The following is a 19,443-nucleotide window of genomic DNA, read 5'->3' as shown; positions in this document are numbered from 1 at the left end:
GGAGAAAGGAAGAAAGGAAGGAAAGAAAGGAAGGGAGGGAGGGAGGGTGTATGAAGGAAGGAAGGAGAAGTTGAGAAGGTATGTGAAAGAAGAAATGTAGGAAAGAAAGAATAAAGAGAGAGAAGGAGGATGGGAAAGAAGGGAGAAAGGAAGGAAGGAGGAAAGGAAAGAAAGATAGAAAAAAAGAAGAAAGGGAAGGGGAAGGGAAAGTGTCAAAAGGAAGGAAGGAAGGAAGGAAGGAAGGAAGGAAGGAAGGAAGGAAGGAAGAAAAGAAGGGGAATTTGGGAAGGGGAAGAGAGGGAAAAAAGCAAAGGAAGAAGAGAAAGGGAGGGAAGAAAAGAAAGAAAGAAATGGAAGTCTGGAAGTCAAGAGCAAAGGAAGGAAGGAAAGAGATAGAGAGGGAAGAAAGGAGAGAAAGAGGAAGGAAAAAAGGGAGGAGGAAGGAAAGAGGAAGAGAAGGAAGGAGGAGAGAAGGAAAGAAAAAAGGGAAGGGAGGAAAGACAGAGCAAAGGAAGAAGAGAAAGAAGGAGAGAAAGAGGGAGGGAAGGAAAGAAATAAAGAGAAGGAAGGATGGGAGCAAAAAGCTAAGGAAGGAAGTAAACAGGTAGAGAAGGAAGAAAGGGAAGAAGAAAAGGAAATGAAGGAAGGAGTGAAAGAAGGAGAGAAAGAGGGAGAGAAGGCTGGCCACAGCAACGCGTGGCGGGTAAAGCTAGTCCCTTCTAAAAAGGAGAATTTGCAAACTTTATCATGACCCATGAAATTTGGGGGATTGACAGATCTCAGGTGTAGTCTTATAGATAGCATTTACAAACTTGAAATGAAAGCTCTCCATTTGTGGGCCTAGAGGTTAAAAGGTTTTTGCCATCATTTCTAAGGGACTGGGCAAACCCCAGAAACCCCAGTGGGCTGGGCTTTAGCACAGCGGGTTAAACCACCAGTTGCAGAAAATCTTGCCAATCGAAAGGTTGCCAGTTCAAGCTCGAGTTGGGGTGAGTTCCCAACCGTCGAAACACTTACAATTCTCCCCGTTTTGAGAGCTCCCCCTTGAAGGAAAGCATCAGAGTTTTCCAACAGGGAGGTCTAGATACCTTTTTAGCAGGGCCGGGCTTTAGCACAGCGGGTTAAACCACCAGTTGCAAAAAATCTTGCCAATCTAAAGGTTGACAGTTCAAGCCTGGGTTGGGGTGAGTTCGCAACCGTCGAAACGTTTACAATTCTCCCTGTTTTGAGAGCTCCCTGTTGAAGCAAAGCACCAGAGTTTTCCAACAGGGAGGTCTAGGTGCCTTTTTAGCAGGGCCGGGCTTTAGCACAGTGGGTTAAACCACCAGTTGCAAAAAATCTTGCCAGTCGAAAGGTTGACAGTTCAAGCCCAGGTTGGGGTGAGTTTCCAACTGTCAAAACACAATTCTCCCTGTTTTGAGAGCTCCCCCTGAAGCAAAGCACCAGAGTTTTCCAACAGGGAGGTCTATATGCCTTTTTAGCAGGGGCGGGCTTTAGAACGGCGGGTTAAACCGTCAGTTGCAGAAAATCTTGCCATTTGAAAGGTTGACAGTTCAAGCCCTGGTTGGGGCGAGCTCCCAACTTTCTTTTGTTTACCTACCAGTTCAAAAACAGTAATGTGAGTAGATAAATAGTTTTCCAACAGGGAGGTCTAGGTGCCTTTTTAGCAGGGCCGGGCTTTAGCACAGCAGGTTAAACCACCAGTTGCAGAAAAGCTTGCCAATCGAAAGGTTACCAGTTCAAACCCGGGTTGGGGTGCGCTCCCAACCATCAGCCCAGCTTCTGCTCACCTACCAGTTCAAAAACAGTAATGTGAGTAGATAAATAGTTTTCCAACAAGGAGGTCTAGGTCCCTTTTTAGCAGGGCCGGGCTTTAGCACAGCGGGTTAAACCACCAGCTGCAGAAAATCTTGCCTATCGAAAGGTTGACAATTCAAGCCCTGGTTGGGGCGAGCTCCCAACTTTCTTTTGTTTACCTACCAGTTCAAAAACAGTAATGTGAGTAGATAAATAGTTTTCCAACAGGGAGGTCTAGGTGCCTTTTTAGCAGGGCCGGGCTTTAGCACAGCGGGTTAAACCACCAGTTGCAGAAAAGCTTGCCAATCGAAAGGTTACCAGTTCAAGCCCGGGTTGGGGTGAGCTCCCAACCATCAGCCCAGCTTCTGCTCACCTACCAGTTCAAAAACAGTAATGTGAGTAGATAAATAGTTTTCCAACAGGGAGGTCTAGGTGCCTTTTTAGCAGGGCCGGGCTTTAGCACGGCAGGTTAAACCGTCAGTTGCAGAAAATCTTGCCATTTGAAAGGTTGACAGTTCAAGCTCAGGTTGGAGTGAGCTCCCAACCATCAGCCTAGCTTCTGCTTACCTACCAGTTCAAAAACAGTAATGTGAATAGATAAATAGTTTTCCAACAGGGAGGTCTAGGTGCCTTTTTAACAGAACCAGGCTTTAGCACAGCGGGTTAAACCACCAGCTGCAGAAAATCTTGCCGATCAAAAGATTGACAGTTCAAGCCCGGGTTGGTGTGAGCTCCCAACGATCAACCCAGCTTCTGCTCACCTACCAGTTCAAAAACAGATAAATAGTTTTCCAACAGGGAGGTCTAGGTGCCTTTTTAGCAGGGCCGGGCTTTAGCACAGCGGGTTAAACCACCAGCTGCAGAAAATCTTGCCTATCGAAAGGTTGACAATTCAAGCCCTGGTTGGGGCGAGCTCCCAACTTTCTTTTGTTTACCTACCAGTTCAAAAACAGTAATGTGAGTAGATAAATAGTTTTCCAACAGGGAGGTCTAGGTGCCTTTTTAGCAGGGCCGGGCTTTAGCACAGCGGGTTAAACCACCAGTTGCAGAAAAGCTTGCCAATCGAAAGGTTACCAGTTCAAGCCCGGGTTGGGGTGAGCTCCCAACCATCGGCCCAGCTTCTGCTCACCTACCAGTTCAAAAACAGTAATGTGAGTAGATAAATAGTTTTCCAAAAGGGAGGTCTAGGTGCCTTTTTAGCAGGGCCGGGCTTTAGCACGGCAGGTTAAACCGTCAGTTGCAGAAAATCTTGCCATTTGAAAGGTTGACAGTTCAAGCTCAGGTTGGAGTGAGCTCCCAACCATCAGCCTAGCTTCTGCTTACCTACCAGTTCAAAAACAGTAATGTGAATAGATAAATAGTTTTCCAACAGGGAGGTCTAGGTGCCTTTTTAACAGAACCAGGCTTTAGCACAGCGGGTTAAACCACCAGCTGCAGAAAATCTTGCCGATCAAAAGATTGACAGTTCAAGCCCGGGTTGGTGTGAGCTCCCAACGATCAACCCAGCTTCTGCTCACCTACCAGTTCAAAAACAGATAAATAGTTTTCCAACAGGGAGGTCTAGGTGCCTTTTTAGCAGGGCCGGGCTTTAGCACAGCGGGTTAAACCACCAGCTGCAGAAAATCTTGCCGATTGAAAGGTTGACAGTTCAAGCCCGGGTTGGGGTGAGGTCCCAACCATCAGCCCAGCTTCTGCTCACCTCCAGTTCAAAAAATAAATAAATAGTTTTCCAACAGGGAGGTCTAGGTGCCATTTTAGCAGGGCCGGGCTTTAGCACAGCGGGTTAAACCACCAGCTGCAGAAAATCAGGGAGATAGGGCAGAATATAAATTAAGTATATGATGACGACGACAATGACGACGACGATGATGATGATTAAACAATAGCCCATCAGAAAAAGGCACCCATTGACAGTGGCAGCTTAACGTGTATAGAATCATAGAATCATAGAGTTGGAAGACACTTCGTGGGCCATCCAGTCCAACTCCATTCTGCCAAGAAGCAGGAAAATTGCGTTCAAAGTACCCCCAACAGATGGCCATCCAGCCTCTGTTTAAAACCCTTCATAGAAGGAGCCTCCACCACACTCTGGGGCAGAGAGTTCCACTGCTGAACAGCTCTCATAGTATAGAATAATAGAATCCTAGAGTTGGAAGGGACCTCATGGGCCATCCAGTCCAACCCCATTCTGCCAAGAAGCAGGAAAATTGTGTTCAAAGCACCCCCAACAGATGGCCATCCAGCCTCTGTTTAAAACCCTCCATAGAAGGAGCCTCCACCACACTCTGGGGCAGAGAGTTCCACTGCTGAACAGCTCTCATAGTATAGAATAATAGAATCCTAGAGTTGGAAGGGACCTCATGGGCCATCCAGTCCAACCTCATTCTGCCAAGAAGCAGGAAAATTGCGTTCAAAGCACCCCCAAGATGGCCATCCAGCCTCTGTTTAAAACCCTCCATAGAAGGAGCCTCCACCACACTCTGGGGCAGAGAGTTCCACTGCTGAACAGCTCTCATAGTATAGAATAATAGAATCCTAGAGTTGGAAGGGACCTCATGGGCCATCCAGTCCAACCTCATTCTGCCAAGAAGCAGGAAAATTGCGTTCAAAGCACCCCCAAGATGGCCATCCAGCCTCTGTTTAAAACCCTCCATAGAAGGAGCCTCCACCACACTCTGGGGCAGAGAGTTCCACTGCTGAACAGCTCTCATAGTATAGAATAATAGAATCCTAGAGTTGGAAGGAACCTCATGGGCAATCCAGTCCAACCTCATTCTGCCAAGAAGCAGGACAATTGTGTTCAAAGCACCCCCAACAGATGGCCATCCAGCCTCTGTTTAAAACCCTCCATAGAAGGAGCCTCCACCACACTCTGGGGCAGAGAGTTCCACTGCTGAAAACAGCTCTCACAGTCAGAGAGAGCTGCAAAGAGAGCCAATGAAGCACAACATCAATCAACATGACAATAATAAACACATTGCGAGACACCAAGTGGAAATTCAGCCTAAGAGCGAGACTCAAGCTGAGTGAGGTGGCTTTAAGAGAGAAAAGTGGACGCCACGATGGATAAAGAAGATGCCCAGCACCCTCCAGCCCCAACAAGGGTGATAATGGCCCGCGAGAACGCCGCATGCGTTCCAATTTATTTTTTTAATAGCGAGATTCCCAACGAAGGGAGCTTATTAAAAACACATTTAATGTAGACAGATGAAAGTGAATGAAGTGTGGGCAAGCGTTGTGAAAACAAAGCTATACCCAAAAAAACCAATTTGGCTCAGCCCCGCTGGTAAAGCTGATAATGAACTAAATGAGACGCATTGAGGCGAGGATCAGCTCTGACAAAGAGCAAAATGGAAGCTTCAGAAATATTGAAGGCGAAAGACATTTCTTGCTACTGTTAAGTGACCAGAGTTTCTTTCCTTTCCTATATGCGCAGGTTTTAACCTCAAAAACGCAAATATATTGGGCTGCCACATAGTGCCAACGGTGGTTTGAGGGTTGGACTATAGGACGTTGTGAGATCAGGAGTGAAATCCCTGCTCAGCCAAGGAAACACCCTGGGATTCACACTCTCTCAAACCAAAAAAATAAGACAATACGAGGGTTGAATGAAAAGTAATGCCTCCACCTTCGTAACTCCTCAGCAGATGGCAGTACTGACGTCGAGCATGCCCCCCCCCCCCCAAAAAAAGGGATGGTGACTTATAGTTCTGCAAAGGACAAAGGTACCAGACTGCACAATAGGGGTTAAGTCTTGGTCAATTTGCCAAGGCCTTAACAACAATGAGGACCCCGTGAAACTTCGGGAATAGCTAGACCTTGGGGTCTCTGCCTCACTCGGGAGCTGTAGTTCTCCAAGCTTGTTTCCAGAGACACCAGGTCCATTTGGGCTACTCAATAACTCCTGCCAGGACCTTTGTGCAACACCCTTGCGTTTTAGCCATCCCCTATAGACACTCTTTCCCCCCACATGGACAAACCTTATGAAATCTTGCCTTTTATGAACTTTGTTGTTGTTCATTCGTTCAGTCGTCTCCGACTCTTCGTGACCTCATGGACCAGCCCACGCCAGAGCTCCCTGTCGGCCGTTACCACCCCCAGCTCCCTCAAGGTCAGTCCAGTCACTTCAAGGATGCCATCCATCCATCTTGTCCTTGGTCGGCCCCTCTTCCTTTTGCCTTCCACTTTCCCCAGCATAATTGTCTTCTCTAGGCTTTCCTGTCTCCTCATGATGTGGCCAAAGTACTTCAACTTTGTCTCTAGTATCTTTCCCTCCAGTGAGCAGTCAGGCTTTATTTCCTGGAGGATGGACTGGTTGGATCTTCTCGCAGTCCAAGGCACTCTCAGAACTTTCCTCCAACACCACAGCTCAAAAGCATCGATCTTCCTTCGCTCAGCCTTCCCTAAGGTCCAGCTCTCACATCCGTAGGTGACTACAGGGAATACCATGGCTTTGACTAGGCGGATCTTTGTTGCCAGTCTGATGTCTCTACTCTTCACTATTTTATCGAGACTGGACATTGCTCTCCTCCCAAGAAGTAAGCGTCTTCTGATTTCCTGGCCACTTTATGAACTTTAGATGTGTATGAAATGTGTTTTCTGATTTCTTTGTGTGGCAGAAGCCTTTCCCCTTTTCTTCTGACCTTTGTTTCCCCTATATACATGAAGAAACTCCACAAAAGGGACTACAAAGCCCCAAACATTCCAGGATTTTTTTTTATCCACAACTTCCTTTTGCATGAACAATAGCCTGGGCAGCTGGTGGCCCTCGGAGGAATTGCCCAGCCCTCAGCTTGCCCCTTTGGCAAAAATCTTAATCATATTTCCTCCTGAAGGACAGAAGGTCCTCAAAAAACTTTTTGCCTTCGCTCTGATTAACTCAGCTATCTCCACCAAGAAACAGTCTACACATGTTGATAAATCAGACTGGCTTGAGATTTCCCCTTTGTCTCACCAGCCACATGGCATTTCCTTTGTTTACTCCTTTCCCAGATTCCTTTGTGCTCCCTCATCCTGCCTCCATCTCTCCTGATTGGCTGTCGCCACCAGGTGGCAGAGGTCTCCCCATTGGTTCCTACGGACCACTGGAGCTTCCTGATTGGTCCAGAGGCACCAGGGGCGGGAGGGCCGCCTCTCAACTGTTTGCCCATCACCCAAGCATGGCAGGGAACAACAGGGAAGCCGGGGCGGGGAGTTTGAATTCTGCAACTTTGAATTTGCTATAAATATGCCTCTGATAAATGTATTGGTATGCTTGTGGGTGAGCTATCCCCGAATTTGCATCCGACTCAGCTGAATCGCTCATTAAACCTCGATGCCTCTTCTTTGCCTTGGCAAGAGTCTCATTTCAATTATTAATTTTAATAAAATGGCTGGAATCAGGCTTCTCTGACGGCTCGCCAAGGTCATAGACCCTCTTTGGTGCGGTCCTAGGGGTCTCTCTTACTGGGGAGACCCTCCTAAAGTCCGTATTGACTTCAGTACTGGTATGCGGCAGGTACTGGCTTGTTCAGTAGACTCTCCTCTAAAGTTCCATTTTGGTGGGAAGCCTTAGCATGGAATGGTTGTGTTGTTAAAGTGAGGTATGGAACCCTGCACAGATGGTCGGTCAATGTATCTTAAGCAATGTGCAGTCATTGAATTCTTGACAGCAGAATATGTCATTCCAAAGGGAAAAAAGGATGACCCAAACAATTACCGTCCAGTTAGCCTCACGTCGATACCAGGCAAGATTCTGGAAAAGATTGTTAAGGAAGTGGTCTGCAAACACTTAGAAACAAATGCGGTCATCGCTGATAGTCAACATGGATTTATCAAAAACAAGTCACGCCAGACTAATCTGATCTCTTTTTTCGATAGAGTTACGAGCTGGGTAGATGCGGGGAATGCCGTGGATGTAGCGTACCTGGATTTCAGGAAGGCCTTCGACAAGGTCCCCCACGAACTTCTGGCAAGGAAACTAGTCCAATGTGGGCTAGGCAAAACGACGGTGAGGTGGATCTGGAATTGGTTAAATGGACGAACCCAGAGGGTGATTCTCCCCAAGGCTTCATCCTGGAAAGAAGTGACAAATGGAGTGCCGCAGGGTTCTGTCCTGGGCCCGGTCCTGTTCAACATCTTTATTAATGGCTTAGATGAAGGGTTATAAGGCATGATCATCAAGTTTGCAGACGACACCAAATGTCAGGCGGATGTCAGGTGGTGCAATACCGGCTAAGCAGTGTAATTTCTCCAGTGGTGTAGGGCACAGGCACCCCGTGATAATGCGGCATGTCTCATTAAGAGCCACATCCACTGTTTTAGTGTGGTGAGATGTGTTCCACACTGGGCATGCATACTCAGCAGCAGAGTAGCACAAGTGCAGATGTCTTCACTGTGTCTGGTTGTGATCCCCAGGTTGTGCCAGTAAGCTTTTGTATGATATTGTTTCTAACACCCACTTTTTGCTTGATATTCAGGCAGTGCTTCTTGTAGGTCAGGGCACGATCCAGAGTTTTGTTTTTGTTTGCTTTTTTTTTTGTCGTGTCAGGAACGACTTGAGAAACTGCAAGTCGCTTCTGGTGTGAGAGAATTGGCCATCTGCAAGGACGTTGCCCAGGGGACGCCCAGATTATTTGATGTTTTTATCATCCTTGTGGGAGGCTTCTCTCATGTCCCCGTATGAGGAGCTGGAGCTGATAGAGGGAGTTCATCCCCCTCTCCCCAGATTTGAACCTGCAACTTGTCGGTCTTCAGTTCTGCCGACACAGGGGTTTTACCCACTGCGCCACCGGGGGCTCCGGTCCAGAGTGACTCCCAGGTATTTGGGTGCACTGCAATGCTCCAGTGGGATTCCTTCCCAGGTGATCCTCAGAGCTCGGGATGCTTGTCTGTTCTTGAGATGAAAAGCACACCTGGGCAGGAGCAGCCAGAAGGCGTGGAGGCTGCTAAGATGGCTGAGCAATGACCCGTCACAAACTAATACGCATGCCAACATAAAGGCAGATCAGATAGCACACCAACTCTTGAAGAATGGGAAACCCAACCTTGCCACCAAAGTAGGAAAGAAACCAATAGCCAGACAACCAGAGATTGAGAACAACAACCTTCATGAACCCTTTACATCTACTGAATTGGACATGGCTCTCAATAAATGTAAAAATGGCCTGGATGACCTACGGATGGAACAAATCAAGACAAGGATGGTAAAACATCAAAAATATCTGGGCGTTCCCTGGGTAACATCCTTGCAGACAGCCAATTCTCACACCAGAAGCGACTTGCAGTTTCTCAAGTCGCTCTCGACACAACCAAAAAAACCCAAAACCCCAAAAGTACTGCCTAAAGCACTCTGTACCAATTCAAGTCACCACCTGCCAATCCTGTTTGCCTTTCCAGGACCTTGTCAAGCAGAGTTCTCGAAAGATAGAAAATTGAGTTTGAATTAAAAGGAAAACAAGACATTCTCAGGTCACTCCGTTGAGAAACTGCCTCCCTCAAAGTTAGAAAAAATGGCAGAATTCACATCAAATCACAGCAGAATGCAAAGAACTGTCAATGCCAACGTGCTAACTGGTGCGATGAGAGATTAGTCTCTTTTTTATTAGTGGCCCACACAATTATTGATTGCACGGTAAGGAATTCTGCCCACGCGCTCATTCCAACACGCTTCTGCTGCTTCTCGAAAGCCGGACAGCAGCGGGCTAAATGAGACAAGTGGGGAAATAAAATGAGTTTCATTATACACAAAGAATGGCTGTGCAATTACATTCTTCGGACCATGTTCTCTCGCCTCCAACACGTGTGACTTCCGAAACAGAGAATACCTTTACAAAGTCATCAAACTTGCCTCTCTGAATTGACAAGAATCCCAACATTCTTTTTGAGTTGTTGTGTGTCTGGCCATGTTCCCGAAGCATTCTCTCCTGACATTTCGCCTGCATCTAGGGCAGGCATCCTCTGTTGGAAACTAGGAAAATGGGGTTTATATCTATGGAATCTCCAGGGTGGGATTTATTTTTATTTAGAATCAGAGTTGGAAGAGACCGCATGCGCCATCAATTCCATTCTGCCAAGAAGCAGGAAAACTGCATTCAAAGCACCCCCTCCAGATGGCCATCCAGCCTCTGTTTCAAAGCCTCCAAAGGAGACTCCACCACACTCCGGGGCAGAGAGTTCCCCTGCTGAACAGCTCTCATAGAATAGAATCTTAGAATCCTAGAGTTGGAAGAGACCTCATGGGCCATGCAGTCCTACCCCATTCTGCCAAGAACCAGGAAAATTGCATTCAAATCACCCCTGACAGATGGCCATCCAGCCTCTGTTTCAAAGCCTCCAAAGAAGGAGACTCCACCACACTCCAGGGCAGAGAGTTCCCCTGCTGAACAGCTCTCATAGAATAGAATCTTAGAATCCTAGAGTTGGAAGAGACCTCATGGGCCATGCAGTCCTACCCCATTCTGCCAAGAAGCAGGAAAATTGCATTCAAAGCACCCCCAACAGATGGCCATCCAGCCTCTGTTTCAAAGCCTCCAAAGGAGACTCCACCACACTCCGGGGCAGAGAGTTCCCCTGCTGAACAGCTCTCATAGAATAGAATCTTAGAATCCTAGAGTTGGAAGAGACCTCATGGGCCATGCAGTCCTACCCCATTCTGCCAAGAAGCAGGAAAATTGCATTCAAAGCACCCCTGACAGATGGCCATCCAACTTCTGTTTTAAAGCCTCCAAAGGCGACTCCACCACACTCTGGGGCAGAGAGTTCCACTGCTGAACAGCTCTCACAGTATGGAAATTCTTCCTCATGTTCAGGTGGAATCTCCTTTCTTGTAGTTTGAAGCTATTGATCCATTGCATCCTAGTCTCCAGGGCAGCAAAAAACAAGTTTGCTCCCTCCTTCCTATGACTTCCCCTCACATATTTATACATGGGGATCATGTCTCCTCTCAGCCTTCTCTTCTTCAGGCTAAACATGCCCAGCTCTTTAAGCCACTCTTCATAGGGCTTGCACCAAGATTGTGGCGCAGCTGGCTGAGTATCAGGTGCATTAAGATCACTCTGACCAAAAGGTCATGAGTTCGAAGCCTGCCCGGGTTGGAGTGGGTTTCCCACCAATTGTGTGAAGCCTGTTGTCGACCTTTGCAACCCGAAAGACAGTTGCATCTGTCAAGCAAGAAAATCACCTTAAAAAAGAAGTGTGGGGAGGCTAAATTAACTGATTTATGAGGCCATAAAGAAGATCCCAATCTAGTGATCTGGAAAATGAAGTAATTAGAAAGTGTTGGTTTCTAATATATGTAATTTCTTTATGTTTGTAGGTAAACACTAGGCTTGGGCAATCCATGGTTCTAAATGGTTCTAAAGTACTTACAAAACTAAAGTTCTGGTGGTGAAAATTTCAGAACTCTAACAAAACTCTCAAAATTTCATAATAAATGGCAGTTCCTAATTGGTTCTGTCATTAAAATCACCAATAATGAAATAATAATTAAATTTTGAAAGTTTTGTTAGAGTGCTGAAATTTTCACCACCATAACTTTAGTTTTGTAAGTACTTTAGAACCATTTAGAACCATGGATTGCCCAAGCCTAGTAAACACTATTTCTTGCCGTTTCTTTGACAGTGTTGATGTGGAGATTGTCTGGTTTGCCTACTCTGGAACATGCAACATATCATAGTCCTTCTTTCAAATCTATGATACTATATCTGTGTGTGTGATTCATACATATCTATCTATATCTAAGGCTGGATGGTTCTTTGTCAGGAGGGCTTTGATTATGTTTTCATGCCCTGGTGAAGGGAGTTGAACTGGGTGGCCTTAAGTATTTTCTGTTGGTCATGGGGGTTCTGTGTGGGAAGTTCGCCCCGATTCTGTCGTTCGTGGGGTTCAGAATACTTTTTGATTGTAGGTGAACTGTGAATCCCAGTGACTACACCTCCCAAATGTCAAGGTCTATTTCCCCCATACTCCATCTGTGTTCATATTTGGGCGCAATGAGTGCTTGTGCCAAGTTTGGTCCAGATCCATCATTGTTTGAATCCACAGTGCTCTCTGGATGTTGGTGAACTACAACTCCAAAACCAAAGGACACTGCCCACCAAACCCTTCCAATATTTTCTGTTGGTCATGGGAGTTCTGTGGGCCAAGTTTGGTTCAATTCCATCGTTGATGGAGTTCAGAATACTCTTTGATTGTAGGTGAACTATAAATCCCAGCAACTACAACTCCCAAGTGACAAAATCATAATTTTTTGAGTGATGGTCACTCCTTGTGTTGTGAGACGATTTGTTGCCAAATTTGGTGTGATTTCGTTCATTGGCTCTTTTGTTTTTAAGGTACTCCATTATGTACAGAGCATATATATATATATATACACACACACACAGCGCAAATCTTGCTATGTGCTTAGCATTAGTATAAGCACACCCTGCTGCAGCCTCCACCATTTCACAGATCCTCTGGCAATACTACTGAACTACAGCCAAAGGCGGCCCTAGGTAATTTTCAATGGTAAGCAAACAGTATTTTGGTCGTTAACCCCCCCCAACGAATCATTGATATATATTTTCTGTTCATCGTGGGAGTTCTGTGTGTCATATTTGGTTCAATTCCATCATTGGTGGAGTTCAGAATGCTCTTTGATTGTAGGTGAACTATACATCCCAGTAACTACAACTCGCATATGTCAAGGTCTATTTCCCCAGAGGCGGCCCTAAGTAATTTTCAATGGTAAGCAAACAACCAATCATTAATATATATATATATATATATATATATATATATATATATATTCTGTTCGTCGTGGGAGTTCTGTGTGTCATATTTGGTTCAATTCCATCATTGGTGGAGTTCAGAATGCTCTTTGATTGTAGGTGAACTATACATCCCAGTAACTACACTTGCCACACTTGCTCCCTTGCCTGGCCCGCTTTGGGTCCGGAGGCGTGCCTGAAGACTCCGGCGTGTGCACCAAAAGTCACCTCTTCTGATTTTCTCCTCAGCCATTAGGACCAAGAGAGAGAGAGAGAGAGACAGAGGTGGAGATGCCCACCTTTCCTGAAGGTAGGTGCAAAAACAAAGGAGGGAGCGGAGGTGGGAGATTCCTCCAGCCGGAGGGGCTCCCTCTCTCTCTCGCTCTCTCGCTTGGTCCCAATGACTGAAGAGAAAGTCAGGAGAAGAGGCGACTTTTGGGGTCTTCAGACACGCCTCCAGACTCAAAGTGGGCCAGGCGCGGCGGCTCCACCCCATGGCCCACCTGGATTGGGGAGAGGAGAGGAGGTGGGTGGAGCGCCAGGGGATCGGGAAAGGGAGCCGGTCATGGAGAAGGGATCGAATGCGGAGAACGATTGAGCGCCGGCTCTGCTCGCGCACCCGGTGGCCGGGTGGAGCAGGAACGAGAGGGGCTAGGCGAGGCTCAAGGGCCCGGCCCCTTTGGGAAGAGGATCGCCCAGCAACGAGGCAAGAACACCGAGGCTCCCCCAGACTGCTAGGGCTGTTGTGAGCTGAGGGGGCGCCCCTCAAGTGGCGGTCGAGGGGCATTTACAGAGGTGCCTCTGCGCCCCTGGCAAAACAAAGTGTTCTGCGACCGCTTACTTCGCGTAATGGATGAGCCGCCCCTGACTACAGCCAAAGCCCCTTTCATGCTGCACTTCTTTCTTCCCGCAGGAATTCCTCTCTCTTTTAATGTAAGGAAGCAATCAATTAAAGAATTTCACATCTGTGAACTTGTAGCAAGACAAAAAATATTGCACTTCACAACTGTACAGCCTTAGAGGGTTTTCATGAAGATGAAGTGGGCAAAAGGAAAAACAGACACGCAAGTCATAATAATTGGTAACCAAAATTAGGGGAGCTAGGATGCAAAGTGCAAGCAGCAAAGAAAACAACACAGAAACAATTATCAATGTTTGCAATGTGAGACCCTCATACCCACCACAGTCAGACCCACCTCTCTCTGCTCACTGCAGATCTTACAGAACCAGACGGGCCGTTTCTGGGCGTTCAGGGTTTCAATGCCGCATTTGGTGCAAACTTTCTGGGGAAGGGAGGACACAGAGAACAGAAGAGAAATCATTAATAAGGTTTAAAAGCAAGAGGAAGATCACTAGAAGAGGGAAGCAATGAACAGGCACAGCATTTAAGGCAGGGGTCCCCAAACTATGGCCCGCGGGCCACTTCTGGCCCGCCAAGGGTCCTTATCCGGCCCGCGGAGGAGGAGCGCCCCCCCCCCCGCACACAGTGCCCCTCCGTTGGCTGGCTCACGCTATCCATCAGGCCCAATGGATAGCGTGAGCCAGCCAAGGGCAGCTGCTCCGCGTGGTCTACTCGCACATAACGCACCTCGTGAGATGGGCGGCTGCTCCTCTCTTGGCAGGCTCACGCTATCCGTCAGGCCCGATGGGCAGCGTGAGCCAGCCAAGGGAGGCTGCCCCGGCGCTCCATGCAGTCATGCTGGCCACATGACCTTGGAGGTGTCTACGGACAACGCCGGCTCTTCTTCTTAGAAATGCAGATGAGCACCACACCCCAGAGTCAGACACGACTGGACTTCATGTCAGAGGAAAACCTTTAACCAGGAAAATTGTGGAAGATCCAGGGTGGGAGAAAGAACTCTTGTCTGTTGGAGGTAGGTATGAATGTTTCAATTGGCCACCTTGATTGCCATTTCATAGCCTGACAGTTTTTAGGGAGAATCCTTTGTTGAGAGGTGATTAGCTGGCCCTGATTGTTTCTTGTATGGAGTTCCCCTGTGTTTGAGTGTTGTTCATTATTTACAGTTATAATTTTAGAGTTTTTTTTAATACTGGTAGCCAGATTGTGTTCAGACTAGAAATAGGAAGATTTCCCATTCTCTGTTCCTGGAATTACTGCCTAAAGAGGGCTAGAAAGAACCCCCTCTAAGGGCCCTTCCACACAGCAAAATAAGATATGTGCAATGTGCAGAGGGATTTTTTAATTGATTTTTTTTTAAAAAAAACTATAGTCCGGCCCTCCAACGGTCTGAGGGATAGTGAACTGGCCCCCGGTTTAAAAAGTTTGAGGACCCCTGATTTAAGGATTCTGGAAACTGTTTGTTTGTTTGTTTAAGACATTTATATTGTCTGTAAATGGAATCTCCTCTCTTGTAGTTTGAAGCCATTGTTCCGCGTCCTAGTCTCCAGGGAAGCAGAAAACAAGCTTGCTCCCTCCTCCCTGTGGCTTCCTCTCACATATTTATACATGGCTATCATATCTCCTCTCAGCCTTCTCTTCTTCAGGCTAAACATGCCCAGCTCTTTAAGCCGCTCCTCATAAGGCTTGTTCTCCAGACCCTTGATCATTTTAGTCGCCCTCCTCTGGACACATTCCAGCTTGTCAATATCTCTCTTGAATTGTGGTGCCCAGAATTGGCCGCAATATTCCAGGTGTGGTCTAACCAAAGCAGAATAGAGGGGTAGCATTACTTCCCTAGATCTAGACACTATGCTCCTATTGATGCAGGCCAAAATCCCATTGGCTTTTTTTGCCGCCACATCACATTGTTGGCTCATGTTTAACTTGTTGTCCACGAGGACTCCAAGATCTTTTTCACACGTACTGCTCTCAAGCAAGGCATTGTCCCCCATTCTGTGCATTTCATTTTTCCTGCCTAAGTGGAGTCTCTTGCATTTGTCCCTGTTGAACTTCATTTTGTTAGTTTTGGCCCATCTCTAATCTGTCAAGATCGTTTTGAATTCTGCTCCTGTCCTCTGGAGTATTGTCTATCCCTCCCAATTTGGTGTCGTCTGCAAACTTGATGATCCTGCCTTCTAGCCCTTCATCTAAGTCATTAATAAAGATGTTGAACAGGACCGGGCCCAGGACGGAACCCTGCTTGTGGCACTCCACTTGTCACTTCTTTTCAAGATGAAGAGGAAGCCTTGGTGAGCACGCTCTGGGTTCGTCCATTTAACCAATTACTGATCCACCTCACCATAGTTTTGCCTAGCCCACATTGGACTAGTTTCCTTGCCAGAAGGTCATGGGGGACCAGTTCAGCATTTAAACAGTTCAGCGTCTCCTGATGCCTTGTTGTTAGCAATGCTTCTTAAGGCCCATTCAACCTCACTCCTCAGGATGTCTGGTTCTAATTCACTCACCACACCATCAAAACATATGCATTAAATGATTTTTTTAAATGGGGCCAGGTACAGCAAGTTGGATAGCTCCTTTCAAGCTCAGACTGAAACTAAATTCACACCAGCTGACCTGGAAACCACCCTGGATGTGAACTATCTCTTTTTCAGCCTCAAAGAAACCTGAACTAATACACACAGAACTGAGAGATGAGCTAAATGAAGCAGTATTTCAAAGAGGTGGCATTGAGGAGAATGATGAGCGGAGACACCAGCCAGCCTTCAATAAAGGAGGAAATACATGTACACAAAAATCAATCCTCCTAATGAGAGAACGGTGCTATTCCTCCACGGCAGCGAGAGGAAGAAATTGAGGCATCAGTGTGAACCATGGTAGCCTCAGGTGGCACTAACAGCTATCGATGAACACTGGGGAGGGGACGGTCTGAGCGATTAAAGTCAGCCCCTCTGAAGGAGGTGGGAAACTAAACTTTCCCCCATGATTTTTAACATTTCCGTCAAACCGCTGGGCAAGGTCATGTGGAGTTTTGGAGTTGGAAGGCCTCTCTATATAGATGCACAACTCATGGAATCATAGAGTTGGAAGAGGTCTCGTGGGCCATCCAGTCCAACCCCATTCTGCCAAGAAGCAGGAAAATTGCATTCAAAGCATGCCCAACAGATGGCCATCCAGCCTCTGTTTAAAGCCTCCAAAGAAGGAGCTCCACCTCAATCCGGGGCAGAGAGTTCCACTGCTGAACGGCTCTCACAGTCAGGGAGTTCACCTGGAATATTGTGTCCAATTCTGCTCACGATCCCACCTGCGTTGCAAGCGCGTTTGGTGGGGACGAGGGACAGGGCCTTCCCTGTGGTGGCCCCCCGACTCGGGAACTCTCTCCCCAGATGATCGAAGGGATTGTGTGGGTTCATATGTGGAGATGCGGTCACGCAGGTAGGCGGGTCCCAAACCCTTTAGGGCTTTGTAGGTAAGGACCTGCACCTTGAATTGGGACCGGAAGATGTACAGCGGCCAATAGAGCTCCTTGAACAGGAGGGTTGACCTCTCTCTGTAAGGAGCACCAGTTAACAACCTTGCTGCCGACCGTTGCACAAGTTGGAATTTCCGAGCCGTTTTCAAGGGCAACCCCACGTAGAGCGGGGTAGTCCAATCTGGAGGTGACCAAGGCATGGACCACCCTGGCCAGATCAGCCTTCATGAGGTACGGTCGCAGTTGGGTGCACGAGTCTCAATTGTGCAAAAGCCCGCCTGAGCCTCAAGCGTAAGTGATGAATCCAAGAGGACCCCCAAACTGCGGACCTGTGACTTCACGGGGAGTGTAACCCCGTCCAGCACAGGTAGCCACCCTACACCCCGATCCGGTTTACGATCGACCAGGAGGACCTCTGTCTTGTCAGGATTTATCTTCAGCTTGTTCGTCCTCATCCAGATAGCCACAGCGGCCAGACACTCGTCCAGCACCTGAGGGGCCTCCTTGGAATTAGGTGGAAAAGAGTAGTAGAGTTGTGTGTTATCTGCGTAGAGATGGCACTCAACTCCAAAACTCCGGATGACCTCTCCCAGCGGTTTCATGTAGATGTTAAAAAGCATGGGAGAGAGAATAGAGCCTTGCAGGACCCCACAGGTCAAAGGCCAGGGGTCAGAGCAGGCGTCTCCCAGCTTCACCATCTGGGATCGACCCTCCAGGAAGGACCGGAGCCACAACAGAACCGTGCCCCCGAGACCCATCCCAGAGAGTCGTCCCAGAAGGATACCATGATCGATGGTATCGAAAGCTGCTGAGATGTCCAAGAGAACCAACAGAGTCACACTCCCCCTGTCCAGCTCCCTGCAGAGGTCATCCACCAAGGCGACCAAAGCCGTCTCGGTGACATGGCCAGGCCTGAAGCCAGACTGTGACTGGTCCAGGTAATTGATGTCATCTAGAAATCCCTGGAGCTGAGAGGCGACTACCCGCTCCAGCACCTTGCCCAGAAAAGGGAGGTTGGAGATTGGTCTGTAATTGTTCAGCACCGTGGAGTCAAGGGAGACCTTTTTAAGGAGTGGTCGGACCACAGCCTGTTTTAGTCGGGATGGAAAAAAACCCTGCTCCAATGATGCATTAATGATATTTATCGTGTCATCAGCAACCATACCATTGGATTACATTTCTAACAGAACAAAACAGACAGATTTAAAAAAACCCACAGATTTTGCAAACTTGGTAGCTGCTTAAATGTCCTTTGACGAGTATCTGGCCACTTGGAGTGCCTCTGGTGTTGCCGCAAGAAGGTCCTCCCTTGTGCATGTGGCAGGGCTCAGGTTGCATTGCAGCAGGTGGTCAGTGGTTTGTTCTTCTCCGCACTCGTATGCCAAGGATTCCACCCTGTAGTCCCATTTCTGAAAGTTGGCTCTGCATCGCGTGGTGCCAGAACGCAGTCTGTTCAGCGCCTTCCAAGTCGCCCAGTCTTCTGTGTGCCCAGGGGGGAGTCTCTCATCTGGTATCACCCACGGATTGAGGTGCTGGGTTTGGGCCTGCCACTTTTGGACTCTCGCTTTCTGAAGTGTTCCAGCGAGTGTCTCTGTAGATCTAAGAAAACTATGTCTTGATTTAAGTCGTTGACGTGCTGGCTGATACCCAAACAGGGGATGAGCTGGAGATGTGTCTGCCTTGGTCCTTTCACTATTGGCTGCTACTTCCCGGAGGATGTCAGGTGGTGCAATACCGGCTAAGCAGTGTAATTTCTCCAGTGGTGTAGGGCGCAGACACCCTGTGATAATACGGCATGTCTCATTAAGTGCCACATCCACTGTTTTAGTGTGGTGAAATGTGTTCCACACTGGGCATGCGTACTCAGCAGCAGAGTAGCACAGCGCAAGGGCAGATGTCTTCACTGTGTCTGGTTGTGATACCCAGGTTGTGCCAGTAAGCTTTCATATGATATTGTTTCTAGCACCCACTTTTTGCTTGATGTTCAGGCAGTGCTTCTTGCAGGTCAGGGCACGGTCCAGAGTGACTCCCAGGTATTTGGGTGTTTTGCAATGCTCCAGTGGGATTCCTTCCCAGGTAATCCTCAGAGCTCGGGATGCTTGTCTGTTCTTTAAGTGAAAGGTGCATGTCTGTGTTTTAGATGGATTAGGGATCAGTTGGTTTTCCCTGTAATAGGCAGTAAGAGCATCTAATGCTTTGGAGAGCTTCTGTTCTACCATCTCAGAGCTCCCTGCTTGAGTGGTAATGGCACGATCATCAGCATAGATGAAACTCTCTGTCCCTTCTGGCAATGGCTGGTCATTTGTGTAGATGTTGAACATGGATGGAGCAAGCACGCTCCCCTGAGGCAGGCCGTTCTTCTGTTTCCGCCATCTGCTTCTCTGGCCCTGGAACTCAACAAAAAAGCTCCTGTTTTGTAGCAGGTTTCCTATGAGGCGGGTGAGGTGGTCGTCCTTTGTGATATTATACATTTTTCTCAGGAGGAGGCGGTGGTTCACAGTATCATAGGCTGCGGACAGGTCTATGAAGACAGCTCCTGTGATCTGCTGCCTTTCAAAGCCATATTATTATTATTATTATTATTA

The 19,443-nt window shown here is 47.7% G+C and overlaps 1 protein-coding gene across 1 annotated transcript in view; it reads right to left on the bottom strand.

Moving 5' to 3' along the window:
• Positions 1-19,443, bottom strand: part of RPH3AL (rabphilin 3A like (without C2 domains)) — a 96,734-nt gene that overhangs the window by 37,004 nt on the left and 40,287 nt on the right. The window contains exon 5 of the mRNA XM_067472014.1: positions 13,724-13,810. Within this exon, the coding sequence (XP_067328115.1) occupies positions 13,724-13,810 (87 nt within the window). The remainder of the gene's footprint in view (positions 1-13,723; positions 13,811-19,443) is intronic.

The sequence above is a fragment of the Anolis sagrei genome, chromosome 11, assembly GCF_037176765.1.
Source record: "Anolis sagrei isolate rAnoSag1 chromosome 11, rAnoSag1.mat, whole genome shotgun sequence".
NCBI classification, from domain to species: Eukaryota; Metazoa; Chordata; class Lepidosauria; order Squamata; family Dactyloidae; genus Anolis; species Anolis sagrei.
This window is presented reverse-complemented; position numbering and strand designations above follow the sequence as displayed.